Genomic DNA, 18,400 nt, shown 5'->3' with positions numbered 1-18,400 from the left:
TAACTTGCTTTGCGTCTTCAGGAACCTGCAGAGCTGAGCTCGGCAAAACAAAATCAAAGACAAATGGAGAATCAAAGCTCAGACAGCAGAGGGCAGCAAAAGGAGGAAACTCACAGCATTAAGATAATTTTCTTTGTATGCAATAAAGTCGAAATGTTACATCCGTGCCGCACTCATTGTGTCGCTACCCCCTTGTTCATCCAAACCCTTTGAAAGAGGATCTTCCAAATGTCTCTGAACAGCTGTAAATGTCGCTGCTGTTCAGTAAAGCTAAAAAGTCTATTTTTATCAACACTGCTGTTTGTGGCAACAGCATTTCCCAGCGCGGCTGAGACTATTTTTTCCCTTCCGTGTTAATAAATATTTGATGTCTAATCATAACGTATCTACACTGGGGGCAATGTGCTGTGAAATATAGGCATATTTTATGAAAGGAATATTGCTGCTGCTTTGGATGAGAAAACCAGAACGCTCCCCATCAATATTTTATAGCCCCTGCTATGGACACATGCTTCAAATACCCAATTCGTTGCCTTTGCACCCATGAAGCTATTAGTTGGTTACATTGTCGCAGTGGTGACAGGTTTACCACAGACCCTTCAGAGGTCTTTTGAGACCTCTGATGCCAAACCTATTCACCTGTTCTTGTTTCTTTGTCTAGGTCCTTGAACACGCGAAGCTGCCTAATACTGAATCAGACCCTCGGTCTATCAAAGTCAGTACTGTCTACTCAAACTGGCAGCGGCTCTCCAGGGTCTCAGGCAGAGGTCTTTCACATCACTTACTGCCAGATCCTTTAACTGGAGATGCCAGGGATTTAACCTGGGACCTTCTGCATGACAAGCAGATGCTCTACCACTGAGCCACAGCCCCTCCTGAAATCCCAAAACTGGTTTCCCATCCAGTCCCATACCCTGCACAAGCTCTTTGACCTTATTTACAAAATCCTTCATGTCCTTCTCTCTCTCTCTAGTTCCATATCTGACAGATTTGGTCTTCCAGTTCAATGGCCTGAAGATTTCTTGCTCCCTTCAATGACTCTGCCTCTTCTTGTTTTCTACTCTTTATGCCTGGAACTTTCTCCCAGAAAACCTAGATAGTCGCCTCACTGTTTTGCTTCAAACCCCTCTTCAAAAATAGTGCTGAGCTGAAACATTACATTTTCACAAGAATTCTGACAAGTGCCTTCCTCTGTTTTGCCAGTTTTTCAGGGTTGGCCATGAACAGAGGTCAAAGGGTGAATGCAATGCTTCCTGCCCTCACTTTCAACTGACTTCATGATCCCAGATTGGCTACCCTATGAACCAGTTCTATGTGTGATAGACAGTCTCTGCCCGGAAGTGTGCTTCCTTTTGTTCTAGCACAGCTGTTTGCACCCAGTCAACAGTTTTCAATGAGCCTTTGTGAGTATGGAAGTGCCAGTACAAGAGGAAGCATGCTCCACAGCAGAGACTATGTAGTGCTCAGAATTTGTTCATAAGATCCAAGCTGCTATGATCACTGATTGGCTAGGAAGACTTAGCTAAGAAGAACATGATGGAGTTTAACTGGGAAGCAAAAGATGCTGGACAAACACTAAGGAGATGAGCCAAAAGAGGGCTCTTTGAGGGCTGTTTAGTTTCCTCAGAAGAACTATTGTCATGCTGAAAACATAGGGGGTTGGACTAGATGGCCTGTGTGGCCCTTCCAACTCTATGATTCCATGATTCTTTTGTAGGTGTTTGCACAGCCCTCTTCTAATCCCACCTCTTAACCTATTAATAAGGCTGTTGAAAAAAAAATCGGTATAGTTCGGCTTCGGCAAAATTCGGCCCATTTTTATTCGAACCGTGCCGAAGTCCAAACTCCCCCGCTTCGGATCCCCGAAATTTGGGGGGATCCGGAGTTTGGGGGAAAAATTCGCCCCCCCACGCACCTTCAGGGGGATTCCCTGAAGGCGTGCGGGGGGCCCTTTAAATAGATCTGCGCCTCCCAGGTGGGGTGCCCTTTAAACAGATCTGCACCTCCCGGCCGGGGTGCCCTTCAAAGAGATCTGCGCCTCCCTTTAAAGGGCACCCCGCGGGTCTCCAAGGAAGCTCCATGGAGGCGCACGGGGGGAGGGGGAAACAGATCTGCGCCTTCCAGCTGGAAGGCGCAGATCTGTTTAAAGGACCTGAATTGGCCGAATTCATTTGGGAACACCCCGAACTAGGCCAATTTGGCTCCCCAGTTCCCCCCTTTTTTGGGTTCAGTTCGTCCGAACCGAAGAACCGCCGAATCGGGAGGAATTCGGCTGTTTTTTGGTTCGGGCCGAACAGAATCAACAGCCCTACCTATTAATCCCCATTCCCGACTAAAACTACGCACACAGTTGCACCTATTCATCCCTGACCTTCCTGGCCTGTGTTGTCCTCTCTCCGTCTGTCATCTACCCTGCTGTTGAAACACAGGCTAACAAATCCAATTTGTCTGAATGGAGATGTCATCACAATTAACTTACTTTGCATCATCAAAAGGGATCTTCCTTTTTAAACCTTGTTTTGTAAAGTGCTCGCTACAATGCTAGAAACATCGCGACAACGACAACGCCTAGATTTGCCAACCCGTTTTTCATTTTCCACATTAGAATCCTGCATTCCGCCAAGGAGTGCCAGGCAGCTTATATTGGTCTCCCCGCATTTTACCTATAGGATAACCTAGTGTGGTAGGCTAGCCTGTCGGACAGACAGTGACAATCCCAAAGTCACCCAGCTGAGCAAGTTCAGGGCCAGCTCCAACACTTCCAAGCCCAATATTTTGTCCACTATGCCACATTGTCTCTTGAGTGGTGGAATCTGATCTGGAGAAACGGGTTTGATTCCCTACTCCTCCACATGAGTGGCAGAGGCTAATCTGGTGTACTGGATGTGTTTCCCCACTCCTACACATGAAGTCAGCTGGGTGACCTTGGGCTAGTCACACTCTCTCAGCCCCACCTACCTCACAGGGTGTCTGTTGGGGGGGGGGGAAGGAAAGGTGATTTTAAGCTGGTTTGATTCTCCCTTAAGTGGTAGAGAAAGTCGGCATATAAAAACTAACTCTTCTTCTTCTCCTGCTTCTCCTTCTTCTTCTCCTCCTTCTGCTTCCTCTGCTTCTGCTTCCTGAGAAATTAAACTGAAAATGTACATTTGGATTTCAGCTTCTCCAGATTTTCATTAAGGGATTCTATGAAGGAGTGTGTGTGTGTGTAAAGTGCCGTCAAGTTGCAGCCGACTTATGGCAACCCCTTATGGGGTTTTCAAGGCAAGATACTAACCCAGGTGGTTTGCCACTGCCTTCCTCTGCATAACAACCCTGGTATTCCTTGCTGATCTCCCATTCAAATATTAACCAGGGCTTATCCTGCTTCGCTTCTGAGATCTGATGAGATCAGGCTAGCCCTAGGCCATCCAAGTCAGGTATAGCAAACATTAAATCCCATTAAATTCTCCTGGTTGTTGCATGAAGAGTTAGGCATCAGACCACAAGTCCCCTCCCCAGGATTTCAACCCACCAATGCAACTTATTTCAAGGTTCTCTATTATTTACCGACTTATTTGATTGTCCATCTTGTTGCATGCTTTAGTTCAGACAGCTTACTACACTGCAGAAGATAAAAGACCATTCTTCACCCTGATTGGAACCCTCTTGGTACTAAGTGCTTATAACTGGTCCTCCTCGTCAAACCTTTCCCCACAAACTTCTCCAATACTCAGTTGACAATCATCATGCAGTACTACTTTAAATAGCCTCTGGGAAACTGAAGGCCCGCTGGTGGGATGACAATCTGACCAGGATACACGGAGGGACCAATTTTCATCTCCAAATGGAAGGTGGCCATGTGGCCCCAGCAACTTTCATGATCCAGACAGCCCTTTCTGAGCTGCCGAACAAATGAATCATAGCAGCTGTGTACTGAGCTTCCTTGCAGTGATGCTCACCATCCCCCATGCAATCCCACCTGTGTTATGAGCTCATCACCTGCCCTGCACCCACCTGGAACCCAACACGTGAGATTTGTTGACTGCATGAACTATCTCTATGAGATAATAAACCCTGAGTGGAGCAGTTAGTAGCATCCTCTTGATGGCCCTAACCCTAGAATGAGACATTCATAGAGCTATAAGGACACAATGGAACATCTGGTCCAGCCCAAGGCCAGCACACCCTGTAGCAAAGTCCACTTGCAAAGTGTGTTTCCTTCGCCTGCTCCCCATTATGTGAAGGATATAGCATTACATTCACATCCATCTCAGCAATATGGTTGGGAGCTTCTGGCCTAGCAAACTCTTTTGCAACCAGCCAGGGGAGAGCTGAGGGGTGGGGTGGGGGCAGTTTGATCCAATGCTACCACTGTCTCCGGTATCCCATGGCCCCGTCTGCACCTCACGGGGGACAAAAAGGCCCCAAACCATTTCATAGCCAATACCTGAATCTTCTCTCAGCTCTTCCGAATGCAGCTCCTCGCCAAGAGAGGTGGCATTGGCTGTGGCTGATCTATGTTCCTGCTGCGACTCTTCGGAGGTAAGTGCCTGGCATGAGGGGGATGAAGGGTCACTCAGCATTGCTCTGGTGGCACCATCAGCGGTGCATGCTTTGACTTCAGAATCTAGGACACCATGACATTCTCGCATTAGTTAAACCATTAATGAATAACTGAAGCCCATCTCCCTTACAAGAAGAAGAGTTGGTTTTTATACGCAGACTTTCTCTGCCACTTAAGGGAGAATCAAACAGACTTACTATCACCTTCCCTTCCCCTCGCCCACCATAGACCCCCTGTGAGGTAGGTGGGGCTGAGAGAGTGTGACTAGCCCAGCGTCACCCAGCTGGTTTCGTGTGGAGGAGGGGGAAACACATCCAGTTCACCAGATTAGCCTCTGCCGCTCATGTGGAGGAGTGGGGGAATCAAACCCGGTTCTCCACCACTCCAAACCACTGCCCTTAACCACCACACCATGCTGGCTTCAGTGCTGAGTCAAATATAGCATGCTCTCATCCTATATAATGTTCCTCTCCACAGTAGGGCTCTTTTGAATAATTGCACTGGAGGTAGTCTCCTGCTTTGCAGTGCTATGACAGATTTACAAGGCACTGCTAAGTAGGGGGGAGAGGGTGCGAGAGAGGAACTGTTGCCCATCTGAGTTCTGAAGATTTGGGGAAGGTGGGTTGTAGATGAATCTCCCTAAGACACAGCCCATTCCTGAGGTTGGGGGCCAAAAGTGGTGTGGAGGCGGCGTGACCCCATGCCAGCGTAAGTGTCCTCTTATAATGGAATAAGGGGCACTTACACCGGCGCGGGGGGCATTCCAGTCAGCATCAGGGCACCACAGAACTGCAGAAGGCTCCATCGCCGGCACAGCCTCTCTAGGAACTAAATCCCGGAATAGAATGGTAGTGCTGGCGTGGGGGAGGGGGCATTCCCGGGACATTCCCAGGGGTGGAGCTGACTCTAGTCAGCTTCCTAACCCCTTCCAGCCTGGGAATGCCTCCCAGGACTCCTGCAGGCCTGCACCACCTTTTAAGGTGGCACAGGCTCACTTTCCCCTATGGGGGGAAAAAACATTTTTTTTCCGATTTGGAAGGCTTGAAGAGGGGAGTGGACATGTTCATGGAGGAGAGGGGCATTCATGGCTACTAGTCAAAATGGATACTGGTCATAATTCATACCTATTCTCTCCATTATCAGAGGAGCATGCCAAATATATTAGGTGCTGTGGAACACAGGCAGATGGTGCTGCTGCAGTCGTCTTGTTTGTGGACTTCCTACAGGCACCTGGTAGGCCGCTGTGTGGACAGACTGCTGGACTTGATGGGCCTTGGTCTGATCCAGGAGGGCCTTTCGTTCTTACAATTTTTATATCAGAAAAAAGGCTTTCCCCCTCTCCACAGAGGCCGGGAAGACTCTGAGGAGGCCTCTCAGCTGCTCCATCCCAGCCACAGTGGCTCATCCCCACTTCAGGAATGGGCTGACAGTTTCTGATATTGACCCATACTACTGGGATCAAGAAACAGGATTGTGCTGTGCAAATAGAAGGTTGGACCAGAACCAACTGGTTGAAATTAAATCAAAAGAATTTCTGTCTAGACATTAGGAAGAATTTTCTAACAGAGGAGTTCCTCAGCGGAACAGGCTTCCTCGAGAGGTGGTAAGCTCTCCTTCCCTGGAGGTTTTTAAGCAGAGGCTAGATGGCCATCTGTAAGCAATGCTGATTCTATGACCATAGGCAGATCATGAGAGGGAGGGCACCTTGGCCATCTTCTGGGTGTGTAGGGTCACTGGGGTTATGGGGGGAGGGGATTGTGTATTTCCTGCATTGTGCAGGGGGTTGGACTACATGACCCTGATGGTACCTTCCAACTCTATGATTCTATGAAATAAAGAGGCGGATCTACGAAGATAGAGTTCATTCTCAATGCTTGGGATTACTAAGGGCAAGAGAGAGGTTTAGCCTACTCTCCAAATGGTGTCTTCAAGTGCATCACTCTCCCCCCCCCCCATTTAATAAGTAAATAGTTGTTATTCATTCCTAGGAGGAAAACCAAAGCCCTGCATTTAGGGAAGCCTTTATGATGTAGGTGGGAAAGAAAGTACCAGGGTATCGCCTGATCTTGTCAGATTTCAGAAGCTAAGCAGGGTTGGTATTTGAAAGGGAGATCATCAAAGAAGACTCTGCAGAGGAAGGCAATGACAAATGACCTTTGCTTCTCACTTGCCATGAAAAGCCCCTGCTGGGGTCGCCATAAATCGGCAGCGGTTTGATGGCATTTTACACACAGATATTGTGATGAATGCAAATTATGCTAACTGCACCTGACACCAGGTGGCCCAGCCCTCACTGATAGGGAATCATCTGGAGGAAGGGCACAATCTGTCTTTGTGCATTGGACTCACAGAGTTGCATTGCATCCCTCAGGGATCCTTGTAACATACAAGCCTCTATATACTCCCTGCCTTGATGACATGTTGATGGGCATTGTGCTGGTTTTTAAATAATTGAGATAATTCCCTTATCTCAGACATAGGAAGTGCCTTGCCGAACAACTTGCAAATTTTAATGAGGTGCCGTACAAAGAGCTGTTTACCTCCCTCCTCCTATCCTCATAGCAGCAAGAATGGAGCTCAATGCATCATGGGAAAGGAATCCCCCTCTTTCCATTCCAGCCTGTGTGAGATGTTGATGGGATGTTTTTGATTATGGAAAATTTACAGCATTGGGCAGTGGAGGTGAACGAGATCTGCTGAGGGTTGTGTGTTTTCCCTTTATGGCCGATGCACAGCTCCCTACTGCTGTAATAAAACTGACCCACATAATTAGGCTAACCCCCAAGGAAACACTGTTGCTTTTTAATGAGCTAACATTATTCACATAATTACAGCATGTTGAATGTTATTCCACATGTTAATGCTGCTCATACAATCACCAGTATATTGATCATTGCGAATGACTAAGTGGTTTGCTAATTGCAGAGTGCAAATCGGCACCAGGGACAGCTCCCTACGACTGCTAATGCAGGTTCTGCTCCAGTGAGAGCTTGGTGAGAAGAGCTCCGTATACTACACAATTTCTGTATGGACAGCCTTCTGTGTAGATAGTAGAATAGGCTATCACAGAACAGGTTTTCGTTCTTGGTATTCATAACATGCAGTCGTGATTGGCAATGCATTCTTACATATACAATCATCAGACATGAAGAGGAAGAGGAAGAGGAAGTGGAAGAGGAAGAGGAAGAAGAAGAAGAAGAGGAGGAGGAGGAGGAGGAGAAGGAGGAGTTGGTTTTTATATGCTGGCTTTCTCTACCTTCTAAGGAGAATCAAACCTGCTTACAATCGCCTTCCCTTCCTCTCCCCACAACAGTCACCTTGTGAGGTAGGTGGGGCTGAGAGAGTTCTGAGAGAACTGTGACTAGCCCAAGGTCACCCAGCTGGCTTCATGTGTAGCAGTGGGGAAACCAACCTGGTTCACCAGGTTAGAGTTCGCTGCTCACGTGGAGGAGGGGGAATCAAACCCAGTTCTCCAGATTAGATTCCACTTAACCACTAAACCACACTGGCTCTCGAAACATACATGGCATTTGTTTAGTAGGCACATTTATGACACGCTTATTTATTCCCACATATATCTTGTAAACATGTTTATAATATGAAGCCATTAAAAACTGCAGGGATATGTAATATGTCATGGAGTTCATGCTACCGGAAGTTTTCTTGCATATTCGTTTGTTTTTTTTAGATTTCCATATCATCACATAAAAATTTGTTTGAAAAGAAAATGCATCCCAGATCCACATTCAAGGGCCAGCAGGAGTCTCATGTTCTGATGACAAATCTGTTCGACACCAAAATCCTGTTTATCATATACATATATAGATTCCTTACAATAAGTGTGTTCCCCATTGCGCTGGCCAGGAATTACAAGTGAGGTCGTTGTGTTGGTCCTGGAAACCGACTGCACATGAACCCAAACAGTTGATAGAACACAGTGAGCCATTGCAAACAATTTGAGGGTGACCAAGTCTCTATTATTATCCTCTTGTCCCATCAGTCCTTATCCTGTCCCATCAAGCCCAAAGAGTGTCGAGCTGGCCTTGACCAGGGCCAGGGCTTTTCCTGCCCTGGCCCCTGCCTGGTGGAATAGTCTTTCTAATGAGACCAGGGCCCTGCGGGACCTTATGGAGTTCTGAAGGGCCCGCAAAATGGAACTATCCCACCAGGCCTATGGTTGAGGCCAGCTACGGTTCTTCCTTATAAACGCTGGCCTCCTTACCTTACTCCACCGCTGCCTGTGTATTACATCTTACCTACAGGCTATGCATCTGTTTGAACTGCCTGCAGGCCAGCTGTGGTCTTATATTGCAATTCAATGCGCCACTGAGAAATGTAATTTTAAAATTGTCAGGGCTGTTTTAAACTTGTTGTTTTAACTTAGTGGCTTTTTGACTTGAACTTTTATTGTATATTTATTGCTGTGTGAGCTGCCCTGAGCCTGGATTTGCTCTGGTAAGGCGGGCCACAAAAATGATGAAATAAATAAATAAAAAAATCATGACTTTTTACACAGTGAGACAGGGAGCCCGTGTGGTGTGGTGGTTAAGTGCGGTGGTTTGGAGCGGTGGACTCTGATCTGGAGAACCGGGTTTGATTCCCCACTCCTCCACATGAGCGGCAGACACTAATCTGGTGAACCAGTTTGGTTTCCCTACTGCTATACATGAAGCCGGCTGGGTGACCTTGGGCTAGTCACAGCTCTCTCTGAACTCTCTCAGCCTCACCTACCTCACAAGGTGTCTGTTGTGGGGAGGGAAAGGGAAGGTGATTGTAGGCTGGTTTGATTCCTCCTTAAGTGGTAGAGAAAGTCGGCATATAAAAACCAACTCTTCTTCCTCTTCTTCTTCTCTCTCTCTCTCTCTCTCAAACATGACAGCCTAGCACCATCATCCAAGCCAAAGCAATTACCAGGAACGTTGGCCAAACACCAGAAAGGATCTCTGGCTACAGAACTCATATTTCTCCTTCTCTGGGGCCTTTAATCAGGAACTCGTGACAAAAAACACCTTCCCCTTGTCATCATGTCAGTTACAAGTTTCTGGAGGGATGATTTAAAGGGACTCAAGCTTCTGGATTGATCCCGCCAGCCTCCCTTCTTCTCTGCAAGGCTGTTCTGCAGAGACACGTTTCCTGAGGCTTTGCAATCTGAGGACATGGGGGGAAACCTGGCCCGCGTGCCGCAGAGCTCCCGACGCAACGTTTTTATAGGCCGAGCCCACCCACTCTGCCTCGTAATCACGTTCGGTGAGAAAGTTACAGTTCTTAAAATAGCCTTTGCAGCAGCACCGTTGCTATGATACGGTGGGAGGGAGAGCTCATCGCCTACGTTTCAACTCATTGTTGAAGCCAGCCCGTACATAATCAGGGGCATATTAATAGCCGCCCGCATTGTTCAGCAGGCACATCTTCTTCTTTTTTTTTCCACGCTGCGCCGTAAAAATCTGGTCACTCAGGAAAAGCCTCAGCTTTTGTATCAGGCTGCAAAGACGGGGAAGAGATCTCTATCAATGTTGACAAGTGTTTCCAGGTAGCCCTGCTAGATAAGGGCTGCCCGGTTTCTATAGGCAAGAAATGGTCAGGTCACCGAGGGTAGAGGAAGAGAGGAGTGAAGGGGTGGGGGCAGAGTTGTGCAGAGAAAAGAAAATAAGGCATGGGGGGGTTAGGAAATCCTTTCCTGTAAGGAGAGATGAGCGGAGGTAACTTGGTCTAAAAGACAAAACAAGCAAGTTGAGGAGAAGAAGAAGAAGAAGAAGAAGAAGAAGAAGAAGAAGAAGAAGAAGAAGAAGAAGAAGAAGAAGAAGGGGAGGGGCTGTGGCTTAGTGGTAGAGCGTCTGCTTGGCATGCAGAAGGTCCCAGGTTCAATCTCCAGCATCTCCAGTTAAAGGGACTAGGCAAGTAGGTGATGTGAAAGACCTTTTCCTGAGACCCTGGAGAGCCACTGCTGGTCTGAGTAGACAATACTGACTTCGATGGACCAAGGGTCTGATTCAGTATAAGGCATCTTCATGTGTTCAAGAAGAAGAAGAGTTGGTTTTTCTATGCTGGCTTTCTTTACCATGTAAGGAAGAATTAAACTGGCTTACAATCACCTTACCTTCCCCTCCCCACAACAGACACCCAATGAGGTAGGTGGGGCTGAGAGAGTGTGACTAGCCCAAGGTCACCCAGCTGGCAACATGTGGAGGAGTGGGAAAACAAATTCAATTCACCAGATTAGCATCCACCGCTCATGTGGAGGAGTGAGGAATCAAACTCGGTTCTCCAGATCAGAGTTCACCGCTCTAAGCCGTTGCTCTTAACCACTACACCATGCTGAAGAGGACAGAGGGACTGGAAGAGGCAGAGAATGTACCACAATGTGGAGGGATGGAGTAACAAGATAAGCGGGTAAAGCAATTTCATTCATTCATTCATTCATTTTGTTTGATTTGTACCCTGACCTTTCCCAACCTAAGCTGGGCTCAGGGTGGCTTCCAACACTATATATCAGACAAGCGGTTAAAACACAGATTAAAACACAAAAATTAAAACAACATCACAGAATTAAAAAAAGGCCACCTAATTTCTTACCTACAGTAATAAATATTCCCTAAAGGTCAGGAGAAAATAAAGCAGTAGGCCAATGATCTAGTCTGGTAAAAACCCTCAGGGAGTGGAGGCGAGGGCATGGGAAACCAAGGGAGGCCAACTGATCTATTAACCACTGCTGCCTCAACCATAGGCCTGGCGGAACATCTCTGCCTTACAGGCCCTGAGGAACTGAGCGAGGTCCCGCAGGGCCTGAGTCTCGTTAGGCAGAAACCGATTATGCTTGGTAATTAGCAGCGTTCCAGGCTGAAGTGCCCCACATTTTTTTTTAATTTCTTCACGCTGAACCGTCATTCCAGACATCACTGCGAAGCCGGCGCATACCTGCTTCACATTTCTTAAGAGCCCCTTTAACGCGACCCTTTGTTTTTGCTCTGTCCCCGCATCGAAGCATTCACTGAAGGAAGCATGCAGAATCCCAGCCGCGGCTTAGCTATGCAAACGACTATTGCTAATGGCTATGCAAATGAAGGAATGAAGGAGCAGGCAAGTGGCAGGTGGTGGAATTTGTTTGACTTTCTCCTCTTGTCTCGGGACCATGAACAGTCATTTTAAAGGTCAGATTTAAAAAGTCAGCATTGAGTGAGGAGCAGAATCAACCCTGCGTAAATGGCCAGAGAGTTCCAGCAGGAGAGAGAGAGAGAGACAGAGAGAGAGAGAGAGAGAGAGAGAGAGAGAGAGAGAGAGAGAGGCAGACAGACAGACAGACAGACAGACAGAGACAGACAGACAGAAAGAGAGAAAGAGAGAAAGAGAGAAAGAGAGAAAGAGAGAAAGAAAGAAAGAAAGAAAGAAAGAAAGAAAGAAAGAAAGAAAGAAAGAAAGAAAGAAAGAAAGAAAGAAAGAAAGAAAGAAAGGGTGATGGTGGGGGAGAGAGAAATGCCTCAGGACATGATTGTGTGTTGAATGCAGAGCAGATTCAACTGGTGCTGGTTTCAAGTTACAGCCAGTCTTTCTCCGAGGCAATAAATCGGTTACACTTCATAGAAAAAACACAACTCTAACAAATGTCTCTAATGTCTCTCTAAACCAGGCGAGACTGACAACCCCTTTTCGGAAGAGAGCATTAGCACTAACATTAGGGCTGTCAATTCGGTTCGGTCCGAACTGAAAATCAACCGAATTTCCCCTGATTCGGTGATTTTCTGTTCGGACGGATCCGAACTCAAAACTGGCGGGCAACCGGGGGGGCCGAATTCAGCGAGTTCGGGAGTTCGCGAATAAATCCGGCAAATTCGGCCCCCCTTCAGGGGAGCCCGCTGAAAGGCACGGGCTGCCCTTTAAACTGATCTGAGCCTCCCAGCTGGGAGGCGCAGGTCAGTTTAAAGGGCAGCCCGCACCTTTCAGCGGACTCCGCTGGAGAGGCGCGGGCTGCCCTTTAAACTGACCTGTGCCTCCCGGCCGGGAGGCGCAGATCAGTTTAAATGACAGCCCGAGCCTCTCCAGCGGAGCCCGCTGAAGGGGGGCGGGCTGCCCTTTAAATTGATTTGTGCCTCCCGGCCGGGAGGCGCAGATCAGTTTAAAGGGCAGCCCGCGCCTCTCCAGCGGAGCCCGCTGAAGGGGGGCGGGCTGTCCTTTAAACTGATCTGTGCCTCCCAGCTGGGAGGCTCAGATCAGTTTAAAGGGCCCCCGCGCACTTTCAGGGAATCCCTCTGAAGGCGCGCTGGGGCCGAATTTTCCCCCGAACTCCGGATCCCCCCGAATTACCGGGGATCCGAAGCGGGGGAGTTCGGACTTCGGCACGTACCGAACCCATAAGGGTCAAATTCGGCCGAATCCGAACTGTACCGAATTTTTTTTTTTGACAGCCCTAACTAACATCGTAGTCATTGTATTGACCCAGGAGATAAATGGAAGGTGTCACATGAGGTATCAAATCGATTGAGGCCAAACTGAAGTTTTACCTCATGGTGTGTTTTCATACACGCACGGTGCCATCCTAAGCAGATCTACTCACTGGCCTTACTCCCCAGAAAGTATGTTTAGAACTGTATCGACAGTTTCTCACTAGTCGTGTTATCCTCTGCTTGCCATGTGTCTTTTATGGCTGAGTACAGGTAGAAGAAAGTAGTTAACCGGATAAGCAGGCCAATATGACGCATATATTTAAATAGGGACGCAAATCTTTTTTAAGATGCATCTAAGAATATCACTGCACACCCTCTGCCATGACAGAGAGATTGGGTGAGCCACTGTGAGCTTTAGAGGTGGGTCTAGGGTTGCCAATTTCCAGGTAGTAGCTGGAGATCTCCTGCTATTACAACTGGCCTCCAGCCGATAGATCCCGCTGGTGGTGAAGAGGGACCTGGCAACCCTAGGTGGGTCCTAGGAGTTGTGAAAAGCAATCTGTTCTGTGGGAAATTGAAAACTTAAAAAAAAAGTTAAGGAAAAATGTATAAGTAAATCTGTTCATAAAAAAGATTTAATTTTAAATGTTTAGGTTTTTGAAAGTGGATCTATGCAGGGAACACTGGATGTACTTGGTTTAGGACAACCACAGTTTACCATCAGCTTGAAAATCTGCTGTCTGATTACTTTGCGATAATGGACCACTGATAAAGACTTCATCAAAATGTGTTTGATCCTCCATTTTATTCTATTCTATTTTTATTGATTTCATTGATTGGTTAGACTACTATTTGTTTATTAGAGTTGATGAATCCTTGCTTTTCAAGAACAGATTTATTTATACTCTTTCACTGCAACCTTTTTGGGCTCCTCTCCCTCTTAGTGGGCTGCAGTTCCATTCCTCCACCTTGTCTATCTCAAACTGCAAACTAAATCAACAGAAAGGAGAATAGCATACCTTATTGCCCTTAAGATCCCATAAACAATACAAGAGAATTAACTGAACACAAGAAGTTACAACCCTTCCCCTCATTCATCTTCCAAATGCTTGAGAAAGCAGGACAGACTTTGCCTCCTGGTGAAAATGAAATCAAGGTGGTGGCAAACGATGTCTAGGGAGAGTGTTCCACACCTGGGAAGCAGAGAAAACCCTATTTCCGGTGGACCTGACCTCCAAAGGCAAGGGCATCAAGGAAATGGGCCCTAAGAATGATTTCAACTGGTGGTAATACTCCTATGGACAAAGGCTGGTTCTAGACAGCTTAAGGTTTTAAAGGTCGAAACCAACATGTAATCTGTGCCCAGAAATAATCTGGAAGCCAGTGAAGAACAGGTGAAGTATGTACAGAAGGATTCCTGCTAAGAACTTGGCTGCCATACTGTTGATCGGTTGAAGCTCCTGCAAGCTCTTATAGGGCATTTCCCGTTGCAGTAATCAAGCATAGACCTTAGTAAGGCATGGGAACCTGTTGATGAAAAATCCCTTTTTAGGACGCAGCTGGCATCCCAATTTGATGTTGGTGAAAGGCACTCTGAGTTAAGGATGCTGCACAGTAATCTGATCTGAACCTTCAGGATGAGAAGCAACCAACATCAGAATAACCAAAGTAATGTCTTTTACATCAAGTGGGGGTGGAAAATACCATTAAGTCATGGGCAACTTATCCCATGTAAACCCGAGATATTCCTGTTAAATCTAGTACCTAATCTAACTAAAGACCAGCTTTGTATGGGGTTACATATGATAACTGTTGCTAGAACGACCTTTGCCAGGCACTGGAAACAAAAATCAGCTCCAAAGATAGAGGAATGGCTGGTTAAAGTTAAAGGAATGTATGTTTTAATTAAACTAACAACATATCAGAAAAATAGAGATACAATAAGTTTAGATGAGTTATGGTCACAAACTATACATAAAATAGAGAAGTTTATAAATAAGGGCAAGAAAGGGGAATGTGTTGTGCTCAGTCAGGACGGAACGGTGACTATGAAAACAAAGAAATAAGCTGTAGTATAGGAATTCTGTTGTTATCTTATTGTGTATATATACATATTGTATTTTAAATTATGAAATCATCTTTTTTTGCTTCTTTTAGTTGTTGTTATTGTTCATTGTTATTGTTGTTCTCCAATAAAATTTTAATTAAAAAAAATCATGGGCAACTTACGGTGACCCCATAGGGTTTTCAAGGCAAGAGATAAACAGAGGTGGCTTGCCACTGTCTGCCTCTGCGTAGTGACCCTGGACTTCCTTGGTGGTCTCCCATCCAAGTACTAACCAGGGCCAATCCTGCTTAGCTTCCAAGATTTGGCAAGCCATCCAGGTCAGAGCTTTCATCAGGTATGTGGTACTAAAACAAAATGAGGTGGTGAAATCTGAACTACGCCCATCAGAGTGTGGCATCTAATCAGAGACAGAAAACTAGAAATATCAGATACTCCATGTTGGCTAACTGTGAAGTCATGGAGGTGTGACGGGAGATAGCTAGGATTCAATGTTCTCTGCTTTGCATAATAATGCCGATCTGACAACCACAAACTATTGCATTAAAATACGATCTAATTGGAAAAGATTAGGATGTAACTGCCGCATACCTCGCCCTTAATCAGAACAGTTATTTAAAAAGACATTGTTGGGTGAATTTTAAACAGTTTAATAAATGGCATATGTTACTCAACCATAAAGTAAACCCCCTAGGACCCAAAACATCCATTGTTTCAGGAACAAATCACATAGATCAGACCAGATTGCTCTCGGCTACCCATTATTTACACTCTTCTGACTAGACAACTGTGCTGCACTGTAAATTTGCCTGATGCTTCTGTTGGTATCATATAACCAGAACTCAAACTGGAAAGGAACTAAGTCCTAACTCTTACTATTCTTACATGAACAAATGAACACATGCCTTATACTGAATCAGACTCTCGGTCTGCCTTATACTGAATCAGACCCTCGGTCCATCAAAGTCAGTATTGTCTACTCAAGCCGGCAGCGGCTCTCCAGGGTCTCAGTAGAGGTATTTGACATCACCTACTTGCCTAATCCCTTTAACTGGAGATGCTGGGGATTGAACCTGGGACCTTCTGCATGCCAAGCAGACACTCTACCATTGAGCCACAGCCCCTCTCCATTCTCCTTCCTTCTGTGTCTCTTAAAGAGAAGCAGAGTGAGAACAGTTTAACTCTGTCATGGTTTGCACATTAGTTAATTTCCCCCTTCAAAAAAATTCTGGATTTGGAATGGGTTTGGCAAAAGCAAATTATTTTCCACAAAACACTGGAAAACAAATCTGATTATTTTAGTTCCCATTCCCAGTTTGGTGACCTTTGTACTAGGGTTGTGCAAAGTTTGCAACGTTTCTCTATGGAGGGGGGGTGACCCATTCTGGACCCTATAAAATCGGACCCCCTAACCCAATCTTCACCAAACTTTGGGGGTCGTGCAATGAGAGTCTCTTCAAGTTACACTGTGAATTTGGGGGCTCTATGCCCCCCATGATACCAAAATGGCTAATTTCAGGTTTATTTTCAGTTCGGGTTTATCAACATGCCCAAACCTACTTTGTACTCTTGATGATGTTCTTGAGGGTGCAGCATGACCCATCTGTTGCTTCAGTGAAACCTTCTTCCCAACGACTGTTTCCCCCAAAACTGAACTGGAGGCAGTAGGACTGTTTATTATTATTATTATGGCCAATGGCCATAACAATAAATGTAATATTAATATTAATATTAATAATAATAATAATAATTGAATTTATACCCCCTTGGCCAATGCTGGGCTCAGGGCAGCTTCCAACAAAAATATAGAACTATAAACACATCAATTAAAACATGTCACATTAAATTATAAAACTGGGTTGCCAGGTCCTTCTTCGGGGGTGGAGCCTGAGGAGGCGGGGTTTGGGGAGGGGAGGGATTTCATTGCTATAGAGTCCAATTGCCAAGGCCGCCATTTTTCTCCAGGGGAACTGATCTCTATTGCCTGGAGATCAACTGTAATAGCAGAAGATCTCCAGCTAGTACCTGGACGTTGGCAACCCTAAACTAGACCCAATTTAAAACATAGAAGGTGCCCTAATATGATAACCCCTATAAAATATACACCAAGGATTATGGCAACAATAGTACTCTGCAGGGCCCATTTCCTCCAAGGGGCCCAACCTGCCTAAAGCCAGGAGGGCAAACAGGATCAGTGATGGAGAAGGTCAAGGAACAGCAGGGAAAGGGTCAAAAAGGGTAGGATAGGGAATATGGGGAAAGTGGAGGGAAAGAAAGGGAAAGACAGGGAAGGGGCAGGGAGGCCAGCTGGTCTATAAACTGTCCCTGTCCTCAACCATAGGCCTGGAGGAACATCTCTGTCTTACAAGCCCTGCAGAACTGGGCTAGGTCCCACAGGTCCCGGGTCTCACTCGACAGAGTTCCACCGGGTATTACTACAGCCAATTCGTATAGTTAATTGATGTCAGGCCGTTAATCTTTTGGAACAGAAATCAAGACGACAGGGGGAAGAGACGAAGTTGCAAGTGTTCTGCTCAAATGCATACGTTCCTTTCCCCTTAAGCAAAGGAAGTAGGATTCGCCTTGTTGTGACCTCTGGTGCTTTGCACATCTTTTCTCTGTCTCCTATCAGAGCTTTCTCCCCCTTCTTTTTCTCTGTATTTTTTTGAAGAGAAGATAGACACCTAGGTGGCCCTGATGAGGGCAGGGGGGGTATAAATTAAATTTGATACATAAAGATAAGCTCCTGCTACCCCTAAACCAACCAAGGACTCAGTACCTGTGCAAACTGTGCTTAAATTTGCCAAGATAACGCCTCCTGCACTTACTTTAATTCCAGTATGCTTGGAATTGCTCTTGGTGGTGGAAAGGGCTCTCAAGTTGCAGCTGACTTTTAAAGACTTCGTAGGGGTTTCAAGGCCAAGAGGCCAATAGAGGAAGTGTGCCATTGCCTGCCATTGCATCGGAACCCTGGACTTCCTTGATGGTCTCCCATCCAAATACTAACCAGGGCCAACCCTGGTTACTCAGCTTCCGAGATCTGACGAGATCGGGCTAGTCTGGGTCATCCAGGTCAGAGTGAATTGTTCTTAGAGGGATTTATACAGACCAGTGAATGCAACACCATTTATTTTATGCATCTTAAAAAAACAAATATACCCTTTTCCTGACTCCTGCCTTTGGCTAATCCATATGCAGTAGGGAGCTCTCTTTCTCCCCACCCAGTTCTTGATATTAAACTGATATCCAATCCCTCCTTATTCTCCTTTTATTTTAGTTTTTCTTTGGTGTGCTTTTTTAAAGCATTTTTAAACATTCCCTGTCCTTAAAGCACTTGTATGAATTGGTCTGGGTTCTCAAATCCCTTGACCGCTGCAAACTTACATCAGAGCCAGGCCGATTTTGCAAGCTGCT

The 18,400-nt window shown here is 46.1% G+C and overlaps 1 protein-coding gene and 1 non-coding gene across 4 annotated transcripts in view; both read right to left on the bottom strand.

Moving 5' to 3' along the window:
- Window positions 1-18,400, bottom strand: part of PHACTR3 (phosphatase and actin regulator 3) — a 257,734-nt gene that overhangs the window by 110,133 nt on the left and 129,201 nt on the right. For all 3 annotated transcript variants that reach the window (XM_056843978.1, XM_056843977.1, XM_056843976.1), the window contains one exon: window positions 4,427-4,606. In XM_056843978.1, coding sequence (XP_056699956.1) covers window positions 4,427-4,606 — 180 coding nt within the window. The remainder of the gene's footprint in view (window positions 1-4,426; window positions 4,607-18,400) is intronic.
- Window positions 802-873, bottom strand: TRNAD-GUC (transfer RNA aspartic acid (anticodon GUC)). Its single transcript has one exon. It is a non-coding gene; the product is annotated as a tRNA-Asp (tRNA).

The sequence above is a fragment of the Euleptes europaea genome, chromosome 2 (assembly GCF_029931775.1).
Source record: "Euleptes europaea isolate rEulEur1 chromosome 2, rEulEur1.hap1, whole genome shotgun sequence".
Classification (NCBI taxonomy): Eukaryota; Metazoa; Chordata; class Lepidosauria; order Squamata; family Sphaerodactylidae; genus Euleptes; species Euleptes europaea.
This window is presented reverse-complemented; position numbering and strand designations above follow the sequence as displayed.